This window comes from Pocillopora damicornis, chromosome 9 (genome assembly GCF_964200805.1).
Source record: "Pocillopora damicornis chromosome 9, jaPocDami1.2, whole genome shotgun sequence".
In the NCBI taxonomy this organism is placed as follows: Eukaryota; Metazoa; Cnidaria; class Anthozoa; order Scleractinia; family Pocilloporidae; genus Pocillopora; species Pocillopora damicornis.
Genome location: NC_142678.1, coordinates 7,461,268 through 7,483,227, shown reverse-complemented (window position 1 = coordinate 7,483,227; position 21,960 = coordinate 7,461,268). Strand labels below are relative to the sequence as shown.

At 36.8% G+C, this 21,960-nt stretch overlaps 1 protein-coding gene across 1 annotated transcript in view; it reads left to right on the top strand.

Annotated features, from left to right (window-relative positions):
- The first annotated feature begins 2,402 nt into the window (after window positions 1-2,402).
- The window catches only part of LOC113684553 (kinesin heavy chain), a 32,162-nt gene continuing 12,604 nt past the window's right edge, over window positions 2,403-21,960 (top strand). The window contains exons 1-21 of the mRNA XM_089183327.1: window positions 2,403-3,024; window positions 3,131-3,218; window positions 7,434-7,507; window positions 8,101-8,205; window positions 8,667-8,715; window positions 9,244-9,299; window positions 9,916-10,003; window positions 11,314-11,438; window positions 11,547-11,651; window positions 12,285-12,342; window positions 12,792-12,882; window positions 13,076-13,224; window positions 13,546-13,715; window positions 14,023-14,298; window positions 14,688-14,792; window positions 14,952-14,996; window positions 15,234-15,332; window positions 15,496-15,591; window positions 16,237-16,354; window positions 17,982-18,058; window positions 21,739-21,848. Coding sequence (XP_089039453.1) covers window positions 2,896-3,024; window positions 3,131-3,218; window positions 7,434-7,507; window positions 8,101-8,205; window positions 8,667-8,715; window positions 9,244-9,299; window positions 9,916-10,003; window positions 11,314-11,438; window positions 11,547-11,651; window positions 12,285-12,342; window positions 12,792-12,882; window positions 13,076-13,224; window positions 13,546-13,715; window positions 14,023-14,298; window positions 14,688-14,792; window positions 14,952-14,996; window positions 15,234-15,332; window positions 15,496-15,591; window positions 16,237-16,354; window positions 17,982-18,058; window positions 21,739-21,848 — 2,213 coding nt within the window. The 5' untranslated portion in view covers window positions 2,403-2,895. The remainder of the gene's footprint in view (window positions 3,025-3,130; window positions 3,219-7,433; window positions 7,508-8,100; window positions 8,206-8,666; window positions 8,716-9,243; window positions 9,300-9,915; window positions 10,004-11,313; window positions 11,439-11,546; window positions 11,652-12,284; window positions 12,343-12,791; window positions 12,883-13,075; window positions 13,225-13,545; window positions 13,716-14,022; window positions 14,299-14,687; window positions 14,793-14,951; window positions 14,997-15,233; window positions 15,333-15,495; window positions 15,592-16,236; window positions 16,355-17,981; window positions 18,059-21,738; window positions 21,849-21,960) is intronic.

Below are 21,960 nucleotides of genomic sequence, written 5' to 3'. Positions count from 1 at the left end.
TAGCTTTATAAATATTTTCACCACAGTCATTCCAAATTAAAGATTGCTAATGAAACCATTTGTATAGCCCTGTCTCGTTTCTTTGGAATTAGTCAGGCTTACTTTTCGATTCCATTCGTTGAATTATTTTCTTTCCGACGTAGATTTTTCTGTTTCGGCACATGTTGATAAATTAACCCATTCAATCCTCTCATGCTGCGATTTTTTTTGACAGAAATCCTTGAACTTAAAATCAAACCAAAAAATTGAACAAAATTACTTATGAAAAAAAAAATAATTTGAACTAGGCCAGTTGTCATTACCTGTTCCCATTGTTTTCTCAGCTTTGTTTGCCAGCAGGTGTCGAGTGGAAAAAAATTAGCTCCTGTGGTTTCGTTTTGTAAACTCGGTTTACTCTGCTACCTTTTCTGAATTTTCCTATTCGTGTGCGCGGGAGAGAGATGGGGACGAGTTACATTGCTTGGAGAAGGGGACTGGACGGCATGGCTATCCGCCCGAGATCAATGAAAAAATCACCAACTGCTTATCGACTGGGATGAAAGCCATCGCAGCGGTGTCGCAGAAGTGAAAATTATTCCAGAATGAATTAGTTTTCTTCCTTGCGTTTATTGAAGTTTTGTATTATCGGCAATGAAAGTTTCGGCCAACTTTTCCTAATTTTCCCCCAGGTGCGGAGCTTGCTTAATTTTGCACCAATGTAAGGCTGCTCTAAACCTTTCACCGAACGTTTCCTACAGGGATAGCTTTAGATCCAATACTATTCAATTCAGGATCCATACCCGTGATAAAAATAGCTTCAGCACGATTATTAAATCCTCGTCAATATTTTAATTTTTTCCTCTTTTATTTCGTGTGTTAACTGGAAGCAGCCCACTCGTAACGGAAGTCATAAGTGTTGGGCGGAAACGGAAATGGTACCAGCCTTTTTCCGGATCGATTCACGAGAAACCTAGCTACCAATAGAAAGAGTGCTTTTTCAGCAGTACCATTTCCTAAAGTATGCTTCATTATTCTATCTCTTTTAATGAAGGATCTCATGTTTACACACTTTTTTGTACCTAATTGTATATTAGGAATGTTAGTAACGATGTAGGCTAAAAAATTAAATAATAATATTGTCAGCAGTATATCGCCTAATCTTCCTTCTTATCTCTTCAGTATTGTCAGTATTGTAAGGATCTACACTTGTAACTTGCAAACTTTTCAGTTAAACTTTTTCTATTTGGTCTGTATTATTTTTAGAGTAATTTTTTTAATCTAACAACAAGGAAAGTAAAATCATAGTTAACCTACAATCAAGCCTTCTTTTCTTCAAGGGCGCTCAAATCCTGCGATCGTTTTACCTCCGTCCGTCTTGCCACACTATCGCAGTCCTTCAAATAAAAAGAGGGCATGCGAAACCAAACTCTTCTGAGCTGCAAATAAATTAATAGCTGTTTTTGGCTAGAAACAACCTAATCCCTGTTCATCTGAGGTTTTTCGTAACCGCGTGATACTTTCCCGGCTTGGCACCATTCTTCTGGGGAAGCCGTCAGCTGCATGCATGCAATGTTTCGGAGCCAAATATAGCAACTGAATCGACATCTTTTTTTGCTGCTTACCTCACGCACATCATTTTTGAAACTATCACTCTCAATTTCTTGCCAGCCGGGCATGGCGTGATCGTGTCTGAAATTCGTAATAAATGCACACATGTTGAAACGAATTTCCATTGAAATATCTAAAATTGCGATCGCATTATACACGAGAGGAAGTTTTGGTTATACAAATGACTTCATCAGAACCGTGTCACTGAAAGATAAGAGATTCTTTGTAAGCCGATATTTCCCACATAAAGCTTCAATAGATATATTGGCTTGGATTGAATAATATATTACAAAAAATGATTCTTCATGTAATGGTCTTAAACAAGGCAAATGTAAATTTGCAAATTTATCTTGCCTGGGGCCAATATTTTTAAGCGATTGTTTTTATCGGCCTAGCTGTCACGCATAACAAGAGTTTGATATCTGATTTTAGGCATGATAAAATCTTTTCAAGATAATACTAGTTAGCGCTGTAAGTCAGTGTCTCGCTCAACTGAAAAAGAGGATTAAAATAAGAATCAAAATTATCGCTGATTGTGAGAAAATTCTGAAATTAAGATATAAAACTTGTTTCAGGGCGTTTGGAAGTGGAAGCCTAATCATTGATTGCCGAAACGTCTGCCACTAAGTCCTTGCTAATTTACGATCTTTGCACAGAAATACGGATCTTGATCTCAAGAATGTGAAGATTTCAAGACCCGATAAAAGGATTTTTTGAGAAAAGCCGAGGTTCTTAAACCGCAATTTCGTTGTGACTTCCGGTTCGTGGTTTCTGCCCTGCATTTTAAGAGTCGCTGATTCTTTCATTGTTCCTACGATGCAGACGTGTGATATAATTGGCAGAATTCTGCAGCACTTTTGAAATGATTATTCACACTTATTTATTATGTTATTAAATCGAATATTGTTTACTTTACAGTAATGTGATTGGCTTGGCGGGGCGAGAAAAAGTTGCCTTCATTTCGAAACGTCGAAGGTATTTCTACCCACAATGCTCTGCGTCAACCGAGGTGGACATAATGGCCGACTTGGAGCGATCGATCGTTAGGTGAATTCATAGCGTTATCTGGAAAAATGATCGGGAAATAGCTGTCGTAACATTCGAGAAGTCATCTTTGTACACTAATAACTCTGTAGGGAAACATCTAAGCAAGGCTTGGGGCCATTTTGGAGTCGTTTGGCCGTATGGAGTGAATTTACCGGCAATCATGTTGTACGCGTACGAGGAATATTGCCGATGAATCACATACGAAACTTGGTCATTTATTGCAGATCGCCGAGGTTTTTGTGAAATTTTGCTACGACAGTCATGAATCCTGATCCCAGAGAGTGTAATATCAAGGTTTTTGCTCGGTTTCGGCCACAATCCGACGCAGAAGTTCGGGCAGGAGGGGAGAGTGTTGTTTCAACTCCAACTTCGGATACTTGTGTTCATGCGGTGAGCCAACCACTTTCTATCATAATTGAGTCGCAAGGTTTTTTGTAATAATCCCGGTATTACTTTTGACGTCGAAAACTTTTCATCTTTGTCTTCTGTGTTTTAGGGAAGAACATACACCTTTGATCGCGTATTCAAGTCCAACACATCGCAGGAAAGAGTTTATTTGGAAGCTGCCCAGGTCATCGTACAAGGTAGATTGTGTAAATGGTTCTTATGCAAAACCTTTTTTTTGTTATTTGGTAGCCGAGTGGGGTAATAGTTTACACCAGCGTCGAAAACAGGATTCTTAGAAGCTGCCTTGCCTTCTAACCGTTAAGGATTTAAGGTCTTTGAAGTTTACGAAACGTGATAATAGGATATTGTATGCAGTCAACGGGCCTTTTTGTCTGTTTTCAATTTAAGTTTCAGCGCAACGCTTTCTGCGACTGTAAAAATGTTTCATACTTTCAGATGAATCGCAGTGTCTACGTGGTCCGCAAAATATAATAAAACAGTGATGTTAACACAAGGTTATTCAGGGAACGATCTTACCTAAGAGCAGCCATTTTAAAGTAGTTCTCTCTTCCTAGCTACTTATTGCTACCTAGCAAAAATGTTTTCATAATTTTGCTTACAAACGAGTTAAAATCTGTCGCTGTCATCCAACAAAGATTTATTGGTTTTTCGAGCACCTGAATAAACAGTGGTAACGGGAATCAGTGCTTTAAATCTCGTCTAAGTTAAAAAAAATTGTTACTTGACCGTCAACTTTACAGTCAAGAAGTTGTCAATATTCCTTTTGGCAGCAGATTGCAGTTGCCATGTTCTTCACGAGTTTAGACCTGTATTATTAATTCATTTACTGTGGCTTTGATTTTGCATTGGTGGCTTATGAAAGACATATATCGGATTTCTTTTGTTGATAATTTGGGGAGTTAGAAGTACCCGGCCTCGTATTTAGTCTATCTCATTGGTTTCTTCTCGTGAGGTTTTGAAATTCTATGCGCGGTTCCAGTGGACACACTCGTTAGGTAAACAACTCTCTTGGAGAGAAAGGAGAATCATTTGAATATGTATAACCATAAAATTAATAATTCTAGGTACAGTTTCAGAGAGACTTAAATATTGAGGAGAAAGGCTGTATTTCGTCGACATCTAGAGTCAACGCATTAATTGGAGTGTTTTGGAGATTTTTCGTATTGTTCCATCGTGAGCCATAGTACTACCTAACACTCGTGCAATAAACGATCTTTACATATTCGTGTTTAAACACATGGTCTCACTGAAAAGGTAGTTTTCTCTTTCTGTGTCCTCATTTTGTTGAACTAATTTCTAATGTTTTGCCTTTTCTTGGCTTCTTTTTCGAATCAATTGAATTTCGAACCTTTTCGCATCAATGGAAATCAGATTGTCTTGCGTATTTAGCCCTGTTTTTGAACAGCTCTGTAATATTCTAGATGTGTCCCAAATAGTTGAAATGTTGTTTCTTTTCGTATGGTAATTCATGCCAGCTAAAACCTTGTTATGAAAATCGATCGCTGATCAGTGAGATCTGATAAAGCAACCTAGATGAAGGGTGTCCTAATTTTTTTATAACCAAATTTCTTTGGCTTTCGACGATCGATATAAAGCTAATTTTAGCACGAAATTTGCCGTTTATTTGATTAAGTTTCCTTTGAATTTCTGGGATGATATAAAGTACTTCACGAACATAAATTCGAACTTTGGGTGGAATGTGTGAATGAGGAAAAAGGTTACAGGTCGAATTTTTTGCGTTTTGTATTTTTCTTTGAAATGGTTTCTCGAACATTCATTCCGTTTCTTAGCTCTCTTAAGATTAGCATCATAATTAAGGTACTTTTGAATATTTTCCAGACAGATACCCATTATGTACACAGAAATCTTCACACACAATTCAGTTTGGCATGCACTGTAATCAATTTCAAGAAATTTACATAATTTACATGTAAGTTACACTATAATTTTCTCTGAGGGGTATCTTACTTGAAAAAAAAGGTTTATTTTGCTTTGGGAGCAGATCGAAATATGACTTTCTGGTAGTCATTATCTCACTCGGAAGAGTTCTCTAAAGAATATATTTTCCCTCAAGGGAAATGAGTTGGTGTACAAATTGTTAAGACTAATTTTTCAGTGTTTGGTATTGGCTATGCCTCAACCTGTATTTACCAAGTTTAAACCAGCTCTTTTCTTCAAGTGCGAGGAAAGAGGTGCTTTTTTTTTCTTGATCATGTGAACATTTTACATTAATTTTGGGAATTGAGGAGAAATTGAGAATTGGACTTTTTTGATTATTGCAAACTTTGTGTTGAAGCTCCATTTCTGCCAGCTTTTAAGTGTATATCAATGAATTTTGTTTTGTACACAAGATAATGCAGATCAAACAGTATTGCACTCTAAATTGGCATCAGTCTCATGAAAGCATCAATTCAAATGTTACCTTGCATTTACACTTGAATCTGGAAAAAAGTGAAGTTTGTTTGGTGTAAGGTAATGCTTGTGAGCTGCATACAACCTCTGCTAGGGGTCCTTGGCTTGATTTGAGTAAAGTGTATCAACATATCTGCATGATTTTCTGAACATTAATTTAAGAGTCGTAATTTCAAGGTTGTTCTGTGAAGAATTCCATATTAAAATCTATCAAAGGAATAGATTGCTAAATGTTGCCTGTGCACTAATTTCAGAAAACATTTTTGTTGTATTTTTGTGTGGAGAAAAGTATGTTTCCTTTAAATATTTCAAGATATCAGCGGGTTAGTTACAGCAGACTGGAACAGTTGAAATCAATGTAGTTGTTTTTGTCTATGGAATAACCTTTTTTCGTTCAAAATTAAAAAAACACTTATATAGATTTTCAGATTGATGATGGTAGGACCTTTCATTTTAAAAAATGTGTTCATGAGACTGATTATATAGAAAGCTACATGCATGAATATTTATTTATTTAATTATGTCTTACTGATTACTAATTACCAACCTACTGGTAGGGTGTGATCTGAGAATGTTTTAAAATTTTTTAATTTTATTTGAAACTTGTTTACATACTCTGGAGAGTTTGCCTTTTTTTTTCACGATAAACAAGTTGGTTTCCTTTTTTGAAAGCCTGATGAAGTTGTCTAGACAGAAAACAATAAGAAAGCATAATTGTTCTTGAAATTTTTGTTATTACACTTAACGAGGGCATGCAAGGCAACCATTAAAATCATTACTATTTTACACTTGTGTCACTCAGATGCACTGCTTCATAAGCCTTTTTACTCTGGGATATTTTTCCTTTGTGAGTTCTAAAATCTTTTTTTTTTGTTCAATCACAGAATATTCTGTGGTTGATATTTTTTCTCATCTCTTTACACCCTAACATCAGTAGGTGTATCCTCCATGCTGTTCTTTTAAAAGCTTCTTAATTTTGTGATTATATCCTTTAGTCCTGTGGATTTGATATGTGATTCTGGGGTGATATTGCAAGGAAAAAGTGGATACTTGTTTCTCTTAAGAGTCAAAAGGTTGAATTTGAAAAAAAAAATCAGCAGTCAATTGACCTTTCTTTATTGATATTTTTCTTTACTGTAACTCTCTGTTTGCATTAGAATTTATTGATACTGAACATAGGAGTTTCCTGAAAGGTCATTTTTGTGACCTCTTGCTTCTTTTGATACAAAGTGGCAAAGTAAATCAAGGTCAACCCTCACTCCGTTGTAAAGTGCTTTGAAATGTAACCAGGCCCTAGTGTGGGAGATTTGGTGGCCTGGTCCTTAGTGTAATGCTTGTATCTAACCCCTGGCTTGGTCATTGTGGTGTTAGGCAGGACTCCAATTCTTGCAGTGTATCTCTCCACCCCTGACTGAAATAGGGCACTGGGTTCAGTTCTATAAAGGGCAGATAATGCTATCCAACAGAAAAATCGCTCTCCAGCGGATAAGTAATGGCAAAACATATAGCAATATCCACTGAATAGAGATTTATCAAGTAAAAAGTGTTATCCAACCTTGAAACAACCAGGACCTGGTAAACTACCAGAGAAATTAACAAGTATACAGGTGTAACCTTTGATTCATTAGCATCCCAATGGATAAACCACTATCCAGAGGATAAGTGGATGCAAAAAGCACTGCGCTGTCCACTGGATGGAGATTTATCCAGTTGATAGGCTTATCAGAAAAGAAATCCAGCTTCGAATTGAGCTTTGGTTGGGTCAGTTGGGCAAGATGCTTACATGTAACTCTCTCAGTTCCTTGCCCTATACAAGAGTATGAGGTAAATTGGCATCATTAGGATAAATGAATTGCAATGTGTTAATAGTACAAGGGAAACTAAACATTACAAATTGTGGATAGTCTCTGTGCATAACTTTCACTTAGCTGGAAAATGCATTTTTTCAGTTTTGAAACAATAATTTTGTTTTTTCACAGATGTGCTCAATGGATACAATGGGACAATATTTGCTTATGGACAGACATCCAGTGGGAAAACCCATACAATGGAGGTAAGCTATGAATTAAAGATTTCTTGGTTTTCAAGAAAATGTGACAGTCACATTTGCAACCTATATCACACACAACTTTATTAGTTAATGTGGGTAGTTAAACAGGATGCATTTGTTTAAGGGGAGGACAAAGCTATCTTGGAGATGATGGTTGGGTGTCAGACTTCTCAATCAGGGTTAGCTTGATAGTTAGTGATATAGACTACAGCATGCTATCCTTGAGTTAGCAATTTTATCTGATAGATGTTGCTTGGCCTATGAACCCTTTGGACAGCTCAGACCAAGACATTAGGTCAATAAAGACTTAGAAACATTGATTGTGGTTTCAATCTTTGGTCAGTGCAGTCCTGTTTTGCATATTTCAACTCCCTGATTATTTTACATGCTAGTTCTCAATACATGTAGGTTCAAAATGATAGAACTTCACTTTTCACAAACAGCTATACTTACTGTTAATTCCATGGGGATTTGCCTAGTTGGGGGTATTAAACCTTTCATCAGTGTCAAGAGAAGTTTCCTCCTACCCAACCCCTCCCAAGGGAATGTTCAGGTGCTTGTAATTATTAACTTGTTTGATGTGTTTGCATTTGTAGGGTCGCCTTGATGATCCAGTTAATCAAGGAATCATTCCTCGCATTGTGCAAGATATATTTAATTACATTTATAACATGGATGAAAATCTGGAGTTTCATATCAAGGTAAATTGTCTTGTTAAAGAAGTTTTAAGTTACTATGTTATGTAATCTATGATAATAATGTACATGAAAAAATTATGTGTGTCTGATTGGCTGAAAACAAGCTCATTCTTATGTAATACAAGTGCAAATTACAAATAGCATGTGGGTGCTGACTAAATTTACATCTGTCTTGACTCTCTGTGATGTTTTTTTATTGATAACATTATTATCCTGACCAATTTTTTATCATACAATTTGGTGTGATAACACTTGTAAATTTTTTGGAAGACTACTAATTGTACTTGCCCTACAGGGTAGTGCAATTTTGTTGTCTTTGAATAATTTACTTGTGCTTATTAAGACCAAATTGCACTCAAAATCATGATATTACCTATATTAATGCACTTGTGCTATGTTTGATGTAATAATGTGGTGATAAAATATAAAAAAAAACAGTTCAAATAAATACCATCTTTTTGCAGGTTTCTTATTTTGAGATTTACTTGGACAAGATCAGAGATCTTTTGGATGGTAGGATACACTTTTTTATCAGTAACTATAAATTACATATTGTCAGCACAATTCTTGTTGCTTTGTTAAACAAACACAGTATTTAATTTACAATCAATACAAATTGTTCCAGGATGTTACAAGTTTTCCTCTTTTTGGTGTTTGATTGATCTCACAAGGTGTATGGAGGTTTGACCTCATTGCACATTTGCCCTTGACAAACTTTGCTAGTTTGCCACACCAAAACTCCAAACTACTGAAAATGAACTGAACTCTGACTTTGTTGGCTGTGTTTTGTGTATTTTAGGCTGTTCACATGTGCTTTGAGTTCTGGTTGGTTCTTTGTGATGTTTTCCTTTGCTTTGATTGGCCACAATGGTTCTTTTGATCTACTCTAGTTAGCTTAATTAATTAATGACTCACAATCTAAACTGTCTTTGCAAAAATCTAAATGTTGCATGAAAGCTTTTCAACAACTCATGTTTAGTTGGTCAGTATGTTTTCTACTCATTACATGTAAATTGTGTATATCACGCATTCTTTTTCCAGTAACCAAAACAAACTTAGCAGTCCATGAAGACAAAAACAGAGTTCCTTTTGTAAAGGTGAGACTTTATCAATGAATTTTGAGTCACATGTTTCTGACTTGAAGAAAAGAATGAAATTTTTGTGGCTATCAAGTTCATACCCTTTGCGTCAGAAATCTGCCGTGTGAGTAAGGAGAAAAACAAATAGGTGAAAAAAAATTGATGTTAGCATGCTGCAGGGATCTCTTGGAGTGAGTCTACCTTTGTGTGTGTAATGTTTTCCTAATTACGTGTACTGTTGGTTCAAACATGGTCATCCACTGATCATATGATAAATCACTTATTGACTGAATTTTGTCAGCCCTGATGGCAAAATAGTTGGTTCTTGGTCATGGTGCAGGAATGTCCCCTCCCCTCCCCTCCCCTCCCCTCCCCTGAACTCTTTTGGTATACCATTGCCCTGATCTGGAGCCAGATATTTGTTAGCCAGCCAGCCCTCCCAATCAGTCAACAAGTACATAACATTCCACAAGCAAACAGGTTATAAGAACAAAAAGCTTATCAACAAGGGGGGAGGGGAGGCTATCATGATTATAAATCCCTTTTAAACTGGGATTAAAAGGGTTCGATATAAATACCACCATGATTGAACAGAAGAATTTCAATACTTTAAATTTAATTTTACTTTTTGCAGGGAGCGAGTGAGAGATTTGTGTCCAGTCCAGAAGAGGTCATGGAAATTATTGATGAGGGAAAAAATAATCGCCATGTGGCAGTAACAAGTAGGTCTTCTTTACCCTTTACACCATAGCATCAGTTTATATTTTCTCTTTACTGTCCTCTAAACTATTCCTAAGGTGCTGACAAGGAGAATTTGTTTAACAATCAAGAGCTTCTTTGGCTGGTAGTCATTTTCTTTGATCTCATTATTATTATTATTTATTTATTAATTATTATTAATCTCATTATTATTATTAACTTTAATGTGTGATTCAAGGGTGATATTGTAAGGAGAAATTAGATGCTAGTCACTCTTAGAGGTTAAAGAGTTTATGACTAAGACAGATTGATCAACCTTATGTCAATGTCAACAGATCAGTAGTAAGAATGTTTGTGAAATTTAAAAATGGAAGATCTTTGGCCATCTACATGCTGGACAATAATTTTTTTTTTCCTGTCAAGAGAGAAAATAATGCACACTTACTCCATGCAAAATTTTAACAGGCTATCCAAATCTAATGTAAATTAAGTCCTTAAAGACTTGCTCTGTTAAAAGGGAAGAAAATGAATCAGCCTTATTGCTTGGGTTTTGGACCATAAATCAGAACATTGTAGTTTGAACTCTGATCAAAGTTATGATATTTCGTTCTTGGGCAAGTCCTCTCCAATTAGGAATCCATTTTGCATATAAATGGTAATGCAAAACTGCTACAGGATCCAAAGAAAATGCAAGGGGAATTTCATGGGATGGGCCAGTATTCCGTCCAGGGATGGTGAAAACGCTTTTTATGCCCGAACACTTTACACCCTAACATCAGTACATAAGTTGAATATGAATATGGAAGCAATCTTCGCAGTAATGAACACTACACTTAAGCAGTAGTGAAAATAAGGCCTGGAAAAAAAAAAGTTCAGGCCCGAACAGGATTTGAACACATGACCTCTGTGCTGGTATCTTGGTGGTTATGGGTTCAATTCCCTCACTGGCCTGAATTTTTTTCAGGCCTTGTTTTAACCATTGGTTAAGTAGTGTTTATTCCTGTGAAGATTGCCTCTGTATTCATTTCTTTATCTGCAGTTCACATGTAGGATTTTCATAGATTTACAGTCATTTAGTTTGCAACTTCTTCATACTGTTCTCTGTACATTGCCTATGAGAATTATAAGGAGAATCTATCTAACAATCAAGAGCTTTGTGACTCAGCAATCAGCTTCTTTATTCTCCTGACCATAATGTTTGATTAAGGGATGATATGTGGGGAGAAGTTAGATGTTAGTCACTGCTTGCTTCTTACAGATTAAAACTAATTTGTCTTGACACTGAAGCTAGGAATTGGAACCTTACCATGTTTAATGAATCTTGCCTCATCAGACATGAATGAACACAGTTCAAGGAGCCATAGTATATTTCTTCTCCACATTAAACAAGAAAATGTAGAAACTAATAAGAAGCTCAGTGGCAAGCTTTATCTGGTGGATTTAGCAGGATCTGAGAAGGTTGGTGGATTGTAGATACTTGACAAAAGGACATGTTGATGTTACAGAGTACCTGTAGTGTCAGTATTGGAGCAACTGCTCACCCACCCCTCCCCCTTATTTTTACAGGTCAGCAAGACTGGTGCAGAAGGAGCTGTCCTTGATGAAGCTAAGAACATTAACAAGTCACTCTCTGCTCTAGGAAATGTTATTTCAGCCCTGGCTGAGGGAACAGTAAGCTGTTTTCCTCTTATTTGTATCCATGTGATTGTTACCTATTAAACAAGTTCATGTGTGGTGCAAAAATTCTTTAACAAAAAAACTTAAATCTGAAAGCTACAGCATAGTTTCCTAGATCTGGAAAAAGGTAGGGAAAGTGATAAAGTTGGAAAAAAGTGGAGAGCATAGATTTTTCCCTCTGGTCTTTAAAACAATTGGTGATAGTTTGGTCAAAATTTTGCCCTCAACTTGTATGTCACTTGTAATGTCGTGTTAGTACAGTGCACCTTGAGAATTGTCACTTAACCTTTGTATGTCAGTAAGGAGATGGAAGTGTAGGGCCAGGCTGCAGTTGTTCTAATGGTGGATAGCGCTATCAACTGAATATGTCTCTATCTGATGGATAGCTCAGTTTGTTTTTCTTAACAATTGTCCCACTGGAGAGCAATTTATCCATTTGATAGCATTATCTGCCCTTTGAACAACTGGGCCTAGACAAATGAAGTACATGATAATCATGTTTTATCAACTTGATGGGTTGTGGTATATTCTTGAATCTGGAGGCCCCAATTGTGCACCTTATGTGTTGCAACTCATGACTGTGTTGTGTTGAATTTAAGTTTTCTTTTTATCAATCTTTTCCTTTAGAAAACTCATGTTCCCTACAGAGACAGTAAAATGACAAGAATATTGCAAGAGAGTTTAGGTAAGGCTTAGCTAATGAAATATTTGCATGCAACTGGTGTGCTTGATTTGATTTTTTGCTCAGTCCTGTAGTTTTGTTTCTTAAGAACCTTCTGTCTCATTTTTCATTCAATCACAGAACAAAAAAGGTTTTCTGTGGATACACATGCATCATTGGATATGGAACCAAACTCAGCAAGTTTTCTGAAAAAAATTTCTATTTTATGTAGGGGACAAGGGCTTCCAATGAATTCTTTTAAAAATTTGCCTAGTTGCTAAAATTGACATGATAAACCAGTGTACAGTGAGCGTGGCCATGCAGCTGTTGCTGTTGTTGTTGTTTTTGTAACATCAGTAACCAAAGAAAAATTTGATCTTGTGCATTGTCATCGACAAGATTCATTGGGATGACATTCAACTATGATTTTCTGGAGTGGCCAATCTCTTATGCTTTAATTTTTCTTTTCACAGGTGGTAACGCTAGAACAACCATTATAATTTGTTGCTCTCCATCATCTTTCAATGAGCAAGAAACACGATCAACTCTCATGTTTGGTCAGAGGTACGTTTACAGTTGAACATTATGTACTGTTCTGAAATTTTCAATAGCACCTAACACCAATAAGATGTAAGGATGATTTAAGGCCCCTTGCACAAAATTGAAAATTTTCAAGCAAGGTGCATAACAAGTAGTTGGGATATTTTTCAAGTCTAGTGTTGCACAGTGCCTATAGACTGTAATTTGAACACCTTAGGGCGAAAACCATCAAGAATGTTGTGGTAGTCAATGAGGAACTCACGGCTGAAGAGTGGAAGAGAAGATTCGAGAAGGAGAAGGAAAAGAATTCCAAACTCAGAGGAGCTCTGGGCAGATATGAACAAGAACTGCAAAGATGGCGCGGAGGTAAGGGAGAATTGACAAGCTTTCACCCTCCTTTCCGTGATCAACTTGTAACTTCTCGTTACATAAACGAGGGTTAATTTAGTAGACAGCTATCGAGAATAGACAGACAAATCAGTTCGAGGAAGTTGTAAAGTAGCTAAGGGCCGTAACAAAGATGTAACAAGTGGAAGGTTATCATGAAACATGGCAGAAACACGCTATAGTGACACGTTTTAGTGACATTGTCGTTGCGATCGTTTGCACAAATTCAAACCGATTTGAGAAAATACCAAGTCATATCTTAAAGAAAAAGGGCTAATGGAATTATTGCATCTCTCGCAGGTGAGTCAGTCCCCCTTGATGAACAGACGACGAACGCGAAAGATAATCGCAATTCGCAAGTGTTTGAGAGTCTGGCACTCTTGGCTCCATCACAGCCGGCTGTCAGCGATAAGGAAAGAAAAAAGTTCGAGGACGAGAAATCAAAGCTGTACATTCAGCTGGATGAGAAGGTGAGTTGAAAAACCCTTCACTGATGTGGCAGGAAAAATACTCCTGTAGCTTATTTTCATCGAAGAAATGAGAGTCTGAAATTGTTCTTAACTGACTTTACAGACAGTTCTTTGACTATGGTGTAACATATAGCCGCAACCATACAAATTCTATGTTCTTTTCAAATCTAGAAGGCATTTTATTGGCTGAAACAATAGGTAATTTAAAGAAACTTTGTAAGAGAGATGAAAAGAGGGTGTACTTTTGGTGTAATATACTGTTTCTAACAATCAATCGTCATTTTCATTTTCATTCAATCCTCTGCAGGATGAAGAAATTCAAAATCAGGCACGATTGATCAACCAGCTGAAAGAACAAATGGCTGACCAAGAAGAAGCCCTTAAGACAACTCAAGTTGACAGCGAAAAGCTCCAGTCGCAGATCTCTTCCATGCAGACTGAGAGCGAGACGTCAAAGACTGAAGTCAAAGAAGTGCTGCAAGCTCTGGAGGAGCTGGCGGTGAATTATGATCAGAAGCTACAAGAGGTTGAGACCAAAACAAAGGACAACGAGAAACTGTCAGAAGAAGTATCCCAGAAACAGGTCGAGTGTTGTGGCAGTTTATTATATTCACTCACTGTATCTGCTCCTCAGTTAAGTTGCGGTATTCAGTATTCGGTTTTCGGTGTTTTTTTTAGTTTACGCGGGTTTCAATTAAAGCTGGTAACCGGTAAGGTGTCGTTTTAGTTTCGTAATGAATCCTCTTTTCCCAAATCAAAATTGGTACCATTTACTTGAAAAAAGTAAAAAAGGCACTGTCAGAGGAAAATATCTGGCTCAAGAACACAACACATTGACCTTGCTCAGTCTCCAACCCAGACCCTCTCTTCAAGGAGTCCAGTGTGCTAACCTTCCCGGCCATCGTGCTAGCTATCTTTAAACACCAGAGATACAAAATTGATGTTAAAAACGAAATGAATATCTTTTAATAGATGCAACTCAACAACGTCTCCAAGGAACTTTTAGAAATTAAAGACAGTTCGTCTGTTTTGAGGAGGAGACTAGCTGAGATGATGAACAGCCTGTTGTCAGATCTGGTGAGTGTTAACGTCGACACTTCGTAAAGTCGTGATTTTCGAGGGTCTCCACTTCAGTTTTGAATTTAGCTACCTTCGGTGGGTGGATATGTGCGGAACTGTCTCGTCTTGTGATGTCTTCATAACAAATAAACGATTTATTTGTTTTTCTTCTTCCAGGGCGAAATTGGTAACGTTATCGGAGGAAACGCGGCTGAAATGAAGGTATTAAAATGAGCCCTGAACTACACAAGGATCAATTTTTTTATTATTATTTCATGGACTTTTATCAGTTTTATGATTTGATTGATTTTTTTCCCTTGGGTGTCCTGCGGCCATGAATCAGTCAGAACTGGTTACAATATATACTTGTAACTTCTAATTGTCTGTGATTCGAACATTATGTGTACTACATTTTGTGCTATATTTTGTGTTTGATTCGATTGATTCTTTCCTTTTTAGAAACCGAATATTGATTGTAGTGGTAATTTGGACGAAGATTTTACCGTCGCCCGACTGTATGTGAACAAGATAAAATCGGAGGTTAAAACCCTTTCAGTGGTAAGTATTGCAATCAACTACGTTCTTGACAGATTAAATTTCCGTCCATTCTGGCAAAGGAATCTACGCTCTTACTTGAGTATGCTGTTTTGTGGCCTGCTACGTTGTTCATTAACCTTTTTCGTATTTGTTTATTTGTTTTTATTTCGTCTTTATTACGTAGCGTTCCAGTAACCTAGAGATAACCGAAAGTGATTTAAAGTCGTCACTGGATGGAAAGAACAAAGAACTCAATCAATCACTGCTTCTCATATCACAGGTACACTATTATATTTTGAATCAGTTTCTTTTTCCAGCAAAATGACATCCAGCTATATGGAGAGTAGTTAATACTAGATCTGTAAGATGGCAAAACACACAAGACGCGATTATAAACCAAGAAGATGGAAGGATAGCTAATAATGGAAATATTTACACAGATTGCAAAGACGAACTTGAGAAATTGAAGCATACTATCCACCAAGTAGAATTTTCCTTCACCTCTGTAAATTAACGTGTAATCCTTCAGGCACTTTGCTTATAGAGTCATTTTTCAATGAAGGACGAAAGTGATCCCGAATCGCTTCGGTTATGCTTTACTTCGCTCTGTGATTGGTCCACAAAACTAACGCCACTTTCTCAACCAATCGGAGGTAAAACTGAAATCAATCGCGCCTTGGTCGCTCGCGTTTTCCCGCGCTTTACATAGTTTGCCCTCTCATTGGCTCCCTGTGATTTTTGTCTTGTTCTGATTGGCTGTTCCGGTAACTTCGGCAAATGTTTTACGATACTCAATCGAAAGAGTTCTATTTAATCAGTTACGTAGTGGTGATTTTTGGTTTAACAACACTCCACAGACAAGCGCTTTTCTGGAGACAAGGGACTTGTCTTTTATTGACCTGCCTGTTTTTTTTCTTATTCTCAGTATGAAGCTAAGATGAAAACACTCGAAGCAGACATGAAGGAGATGGAGTCGAAAAAGAGAATCCTGGAAGAAGCCGTTGATTCTCTGAACGAAGAAATAGCCAAACTAAAGGCAAAAGGTAACATACAGAATTGTTTGCTCTTAAGATGTAACCCGGAATTTTCTCTTCCAGCCACTTAAAAATGTTATTCTACATTCCTTGTAGATTAGTTAAGAGAAATTAGTGTCGCATCTAGACAACATCCTTTTGCTGATGAGTTTTTCTCTTCTCATTACGTCTTTGCTGGATATTGTATTGAAATTTTGAGGAGAAGTTCCATGTAATCTCTTCGTGATGTTGAACACATTTATTGGTAATCGGTTACATAACCTTTACTATTCCTAAAAAGCAACGGAGTCCGTTAGCCGTAGTAGAAGGAGCGAGTAGAAATAACCTGTGTGAAAAAACCTCTTTTCACTGCTGTATCTTCTGTCTTTCCCTATTTCTCTATTTGTACATTATTGTTATCCCTCTCCTTGAAGTGATCCGCTCTTCGTTTCGACAAGCAATTTGATTGCTCTTTCCAACAGACGTTTAATGAGGATCAGGAATACTAAAAGACATTTGGAAGTTATTCAAGTTCCCTGAAAAGCCAAAAGAGAAAGATATCGTTAGCAGTTTCGCCTTCCGAATTTGCTTGTTTAAGGGTTAACAATCGAGAAGGAATTGACGAATTTTTGTGGGCTTGTTGAGAACAGGAAATAAGTTGTTGTAACAAGCTGTTGGCTGATTGAGTTATTGAGCTATTTGTCCGAAGAGTCTGTTGACTCATTGAAAAAGTAAAAAAAAAACCAAACAAACATCAAAAAAACCAAAATAAAACACAAATATACGAATAAAAAAGTTCAAGGCACTTACAAAGTAACGGTTAAGAATTTTAAAGCCTCTGAAGTATAATAGAAGTCCAATATACCTCACACTTGTGTACGAACAAGCAATATGAGACTGAATGTTTTTTTTGACTGATCTATTTAAAGGTTATGATTCTCCTGCATATTTGCAGACCTTGTTTCGATACATTAAGCGCATGAATTGAGGCACCACGAATAATGCATTAACGATTTTTAGCTTAATTCCCGATGATTTTCAATGAGTGGTATGAAAGTTTTATTTTGTGGAACATTCGTTCGTGTATTTTTCTTGGTCCATATTTGACTGTCAGATTAAGATCATTCATCTCTCACTCTGAGTGGCTGACCCAATTACAAGTGATATGAAAGCTTATACACGTGACCAAATGCGTCTCGTGGATTGGTTCATGAAGAAATAACCGATTAGACAGTTCTCAGAATTGGCATTCCTACCATTAGATGTAAAACATCTCAGGAAATTAAACTTGTAAACAGTGGATTATATTCAGGGAAATAACTTGTCTTACGGGACCTTCCTTCACACAAGTGATCGATGAAAGCTACGGCCCGAATAACATGGAAAATACATAACTTTTTTTCGGTAAGCGTATGTGCTTTAATAAGCTAATAGGGTTTTAAGTGCAACGAAGAAATATACAGGAATGGAAACGCGGTGTAAAACAGCGTATCTCCGTGTTCTCTTGTTATATTTTTTGTAAATTGCTTTATTATTTCCTGCGAAGTTGTGTGTCAACCTTCTTCAACAGGCTTTCGTTACCGTTTCGTGACTTGTGACAAAGCGATGGCCGGGTGACTGAATGATTTCTTACACAAATATTTCAATTGTTTTACAGCTCAGATGCACGCTCTGGCTTTGAAAGACAAAGAGGAGGAGCACGCAGGCTTGCTTCACACAGCGGGTGAAATTCAGGTATTACTCTAAAAGATTGCTGTATTAATGACATGTAATCACTCACATATCGATCTAGGCGATCTAGGAGGATTAAAGCATCAAGGAGCCAATCAGAATAAGGCTTTGTATTTTCGGCCAATCAGGTGTCTCGCCTTTTACCGCGTTCACAACCAGCACTAACATATTTCCCGTACTTTTCATAAACAAACCAATCCAGTGAGTTCTTTTTGCTCTCGACCAATCGTGTAATTCATATCGCGTGCTTTTTCCCGCCTTCGGAACTGGCCGCAAGACATCTCCCTCTCCTCTTAGAAGGGTCGTTCACCAAGAACTGGCCAACCAGGCGAAACACGGCAAATGACCTGACAATACCAAAGATAAGAGAGCAGAGCTGTTCCTTTTTTTCTTTTTCTTCTATTTCTCTCTTTCTTTTTTCCTTTTTTTTTTTTTCTTAAAACGCCAATACGTTTTTTTCCCGCTCGCCCTATATACCTGAAACATTTCACACCGAAAATCACGCGACGTTGAAGAGCAACTTGTCAGCAAAAGTACTGTTGAAGTGACAGGGGCAAATTTTTGATGCATCTTGCATAGATAGAATTAGATGAATTCTGGTTGCTATTTTGGGTAATAAGCAAAGTGGTTTTTTTTTTTAAGTAATCACCTTTTGTTTTCGTTTTTAACCTTAACTTTTTCTTAAACTTATTGAAATTATTTTTTAATTCGCTGCCTTAAGTATTATTTGTGAAACTTGTGCATTATGTTAAAAGGAATTCGAAGGAAAATTGTGCACACTTTTTCCCATTAATCTTCATTGAGACCTGAGAAGCTTTTAGCAGATGAGTTTATCGTGCATTACTGAGCATCTTCCGCATTTTCAAGAAATTTTCTCTGACTTTTCTCTCTGAGAATGAATGGTTTATATGTTAAAATGAGTTTATCATGAAGTGGCTGGTAAATTTTTTTTCCCAATGAAATTTTGCCTTCGGCTAGCGATAGTTTGGCGACACGTTATAAGTAAACAATCCGGTCTTGTTAAAAACGTTGAACATGAATTCTGTGGTTTGTTTCACAAGGTGCACTGAGTTTTTTTGTAGTTCTTTTTTCTTTTTTCAAGAAAAACTGCGACGTTGTTTGTGCTTTGACGTTGCTCTGTTTTTCTTTGGATTGTGTATTTTAAAGAGCGTTCAATAAAAAGAGAGATCGAAAATAATCAGTGTAAGTCAGCATTTGGCGATATGTCACTTAAGAATAAAAGGTTGACCCATTTGAGGGTTATGGCCTTGAATTTCTGTATTTCAACGCATTTTGAAAAATGACCTTTCAGCCAAACAATGTGCTTGATATGTCTGTTGTTTAAAAACGCCTGCACTGATGATTTGACTTGCAAATGATGTCATTTCACTCTCCTCGCAGATTTGTCAAAACACAACACGCAATTTGCCGCATTTAATGCAGAAAACTTGCGTCGATGTTAGCGCAAAAAGAGGCGCGTAGTGTTTCGTGCAAAATGTGATATAAATTCTTCGTGATCCTGCGTGGTTTCACGTGATGTTAGATCGATGACATGGGCAAACACATTCAATACTCTGGCGTTGGTTTTACAAACAAGAACTGTGGTTGGCGATTTTCCGATTGCAGTGAATCCTCAATTGATTGTATCCTAGACTCGTTAAACAATGTTATTGACGAAGTGCTTCAGAACGCAAAGCCTAGGGTTTGTATATAAAATAATTTTGTATGTCGTTTCTTTTTTGTGCGAGGCGACAGTGAAAGTTGGGTTATACCCGAGCTTTCAAGTCGCACAACTGAAACAATGTATGTGAGCCATTAAAGAGCAATTGGATGCCACAATTCTCTTTGTGTATAAAAGAAACATTGCATCACGGCAGATTTTAGCCGTTTAAGGCCTTGTTTTGAATTATTGATGTCAGTGGTTTTAGAAGTTACAGTGAAAAATCTAATTTTGATCACTCACGAACAGAAAGTTTCTCAAATTTGAATATTTCTTGTCGAGCATTTTGTTTTCAATTTGCGTTTTTTTTTTTAAACAAACGCTCATTTGGTTTTTTTCTTCAGAAAAAAAAAGATGTTATTATTTTCCTTCTTTTTTCTTCTTCCAAAACATAGTTTTAAAAGATTTGTTTTCGTTTTTGAACAGTCCACTGTTTGGATTTCAATTTGGTAGTCAGTTCGGAGAGAAGTAGTTAATTAGCCCGACTAGATTTTAATGAAAATACTTGAAAATGATAAGTTTATTTTGAAACCTCGATTGGGATTGGAAGATTAAGTCGTTAACATTCAGTACATTTGTGGGTTTTCAATTGTTCTCGCAGAAACCTTTCTCTGCATAACAGTTTTTGTATCTACTTTCTACACACGCCCAGAAAGTGATTTGTAAGTAAATGTTACGGTGGCTGTGATGATTTGGCACATTCTCGATTTGTTATGAGCCGATTGATTTAGTTCCTATTGCCTAATAACTTTTTATCGTGCTCATGTGGCTGATCTTTAAAGAAAAATTTTTTGTTTTGTATTTGATTGTGTTTTTTTAAATCGTAATCTCTAACCCGGTCGGCGGGTTTTTGACAGAGTGATTCATAGGTTTATAAATAGTCTCTACTGAAAATTTTATAAACAAAGACAGATTACTAGAAATTTCTAGGTTAAAATATAATCTAAAATTTGGGACGATTCTGGAAATTATTTTGTCTTCGTTGAGGTTTCCAATGTGGGGAAGGACCTTCCAATTCCGTTAATCCTAGCAGGTGGTAAATATTAATACAACCCGGAATTAAAGTATTGTTGCCTCGCACGCGATTTAGACTCAACGGTTTCAAAATGTGGTGCAGCCGAAGGAAAGGGTTGAAGCCTTGGCGGATCCTTAAACGGTGTTATTGGGTCTAGAGAAGAATTATTACTGAAGATTAGAAATGATTTAAACTGATAATAGGTCACGTAACTTCTGTTCTGTCGGTATGCAGAGCTCCAATGTAGGTTCTTCGTGATTTTTGAATTTTTTTTCCCCGTGCAAACTGCTTTACACTTCTAGGATTTTGTCAGTTATTTGTATTCTTGTTTTTTCTTTTTCAAATTCAAGAAACAAATATCATTGAGCACAATATTTCGACATAAAACACTACATCACGCTTCAATACGTCACGTAAAATTTATATTACAACACTAGCGTTACATGGCCGTAGAAGACCCTCATTGCATTTACAAATGAGCGAGTGGTGCCAAACATTACCTACTCTACGTATATTGCAATATTTTTCTGCTTTCATAAAGTTTTAACAGATAGACCTAGTGCGACACTTACATTATTTACAGCGTACAGTACTACCTGAAGTCAGTTTTGTACGCTTCATTTTTAAAGTCCTAGTTTAATTTCGGAGAATTCATTTCTATTGGTTTTGTTTATGAAATAAATGTGAGACAACGAGTGTCCTGATTTGTCAAAAAAACCTGTCCTTTAATTGCACAGGTAAACCCATAGAGAATTAAACTTTGTGTTATAAAAGCAATAGATCGTAATTTCTATTGGTTTACCAGCGTAATAACCCACCTGCGATGCTGGGAGAACACGATAGGAGTTTGTAAAACACGAGCCGGTCAGTAAACAATAGAAAGTGCGGTCTGTTTCTGTATAGTTCTATCTAGTTTAAAGATATAGTGGTGTTTGTGTCTCGTTGCAGTCTGCACTGGAGAAGCAAATGATTAGTCATCGAGAGGCACACCAGAAACAGTTGTCGACTCTCAGAGATGAGATTGAATTACAGCAGGCTACTATTGCATCAATCAAGGAGTAAGTTTGTTAAATGACAACTTACGATAAGAAGTTCGTTCGATTGTAATTCTACAAGCGTTTTCTAGGCGTTCAGAAACTAAAACGAAGCGCGATACTAAACGGCACAATA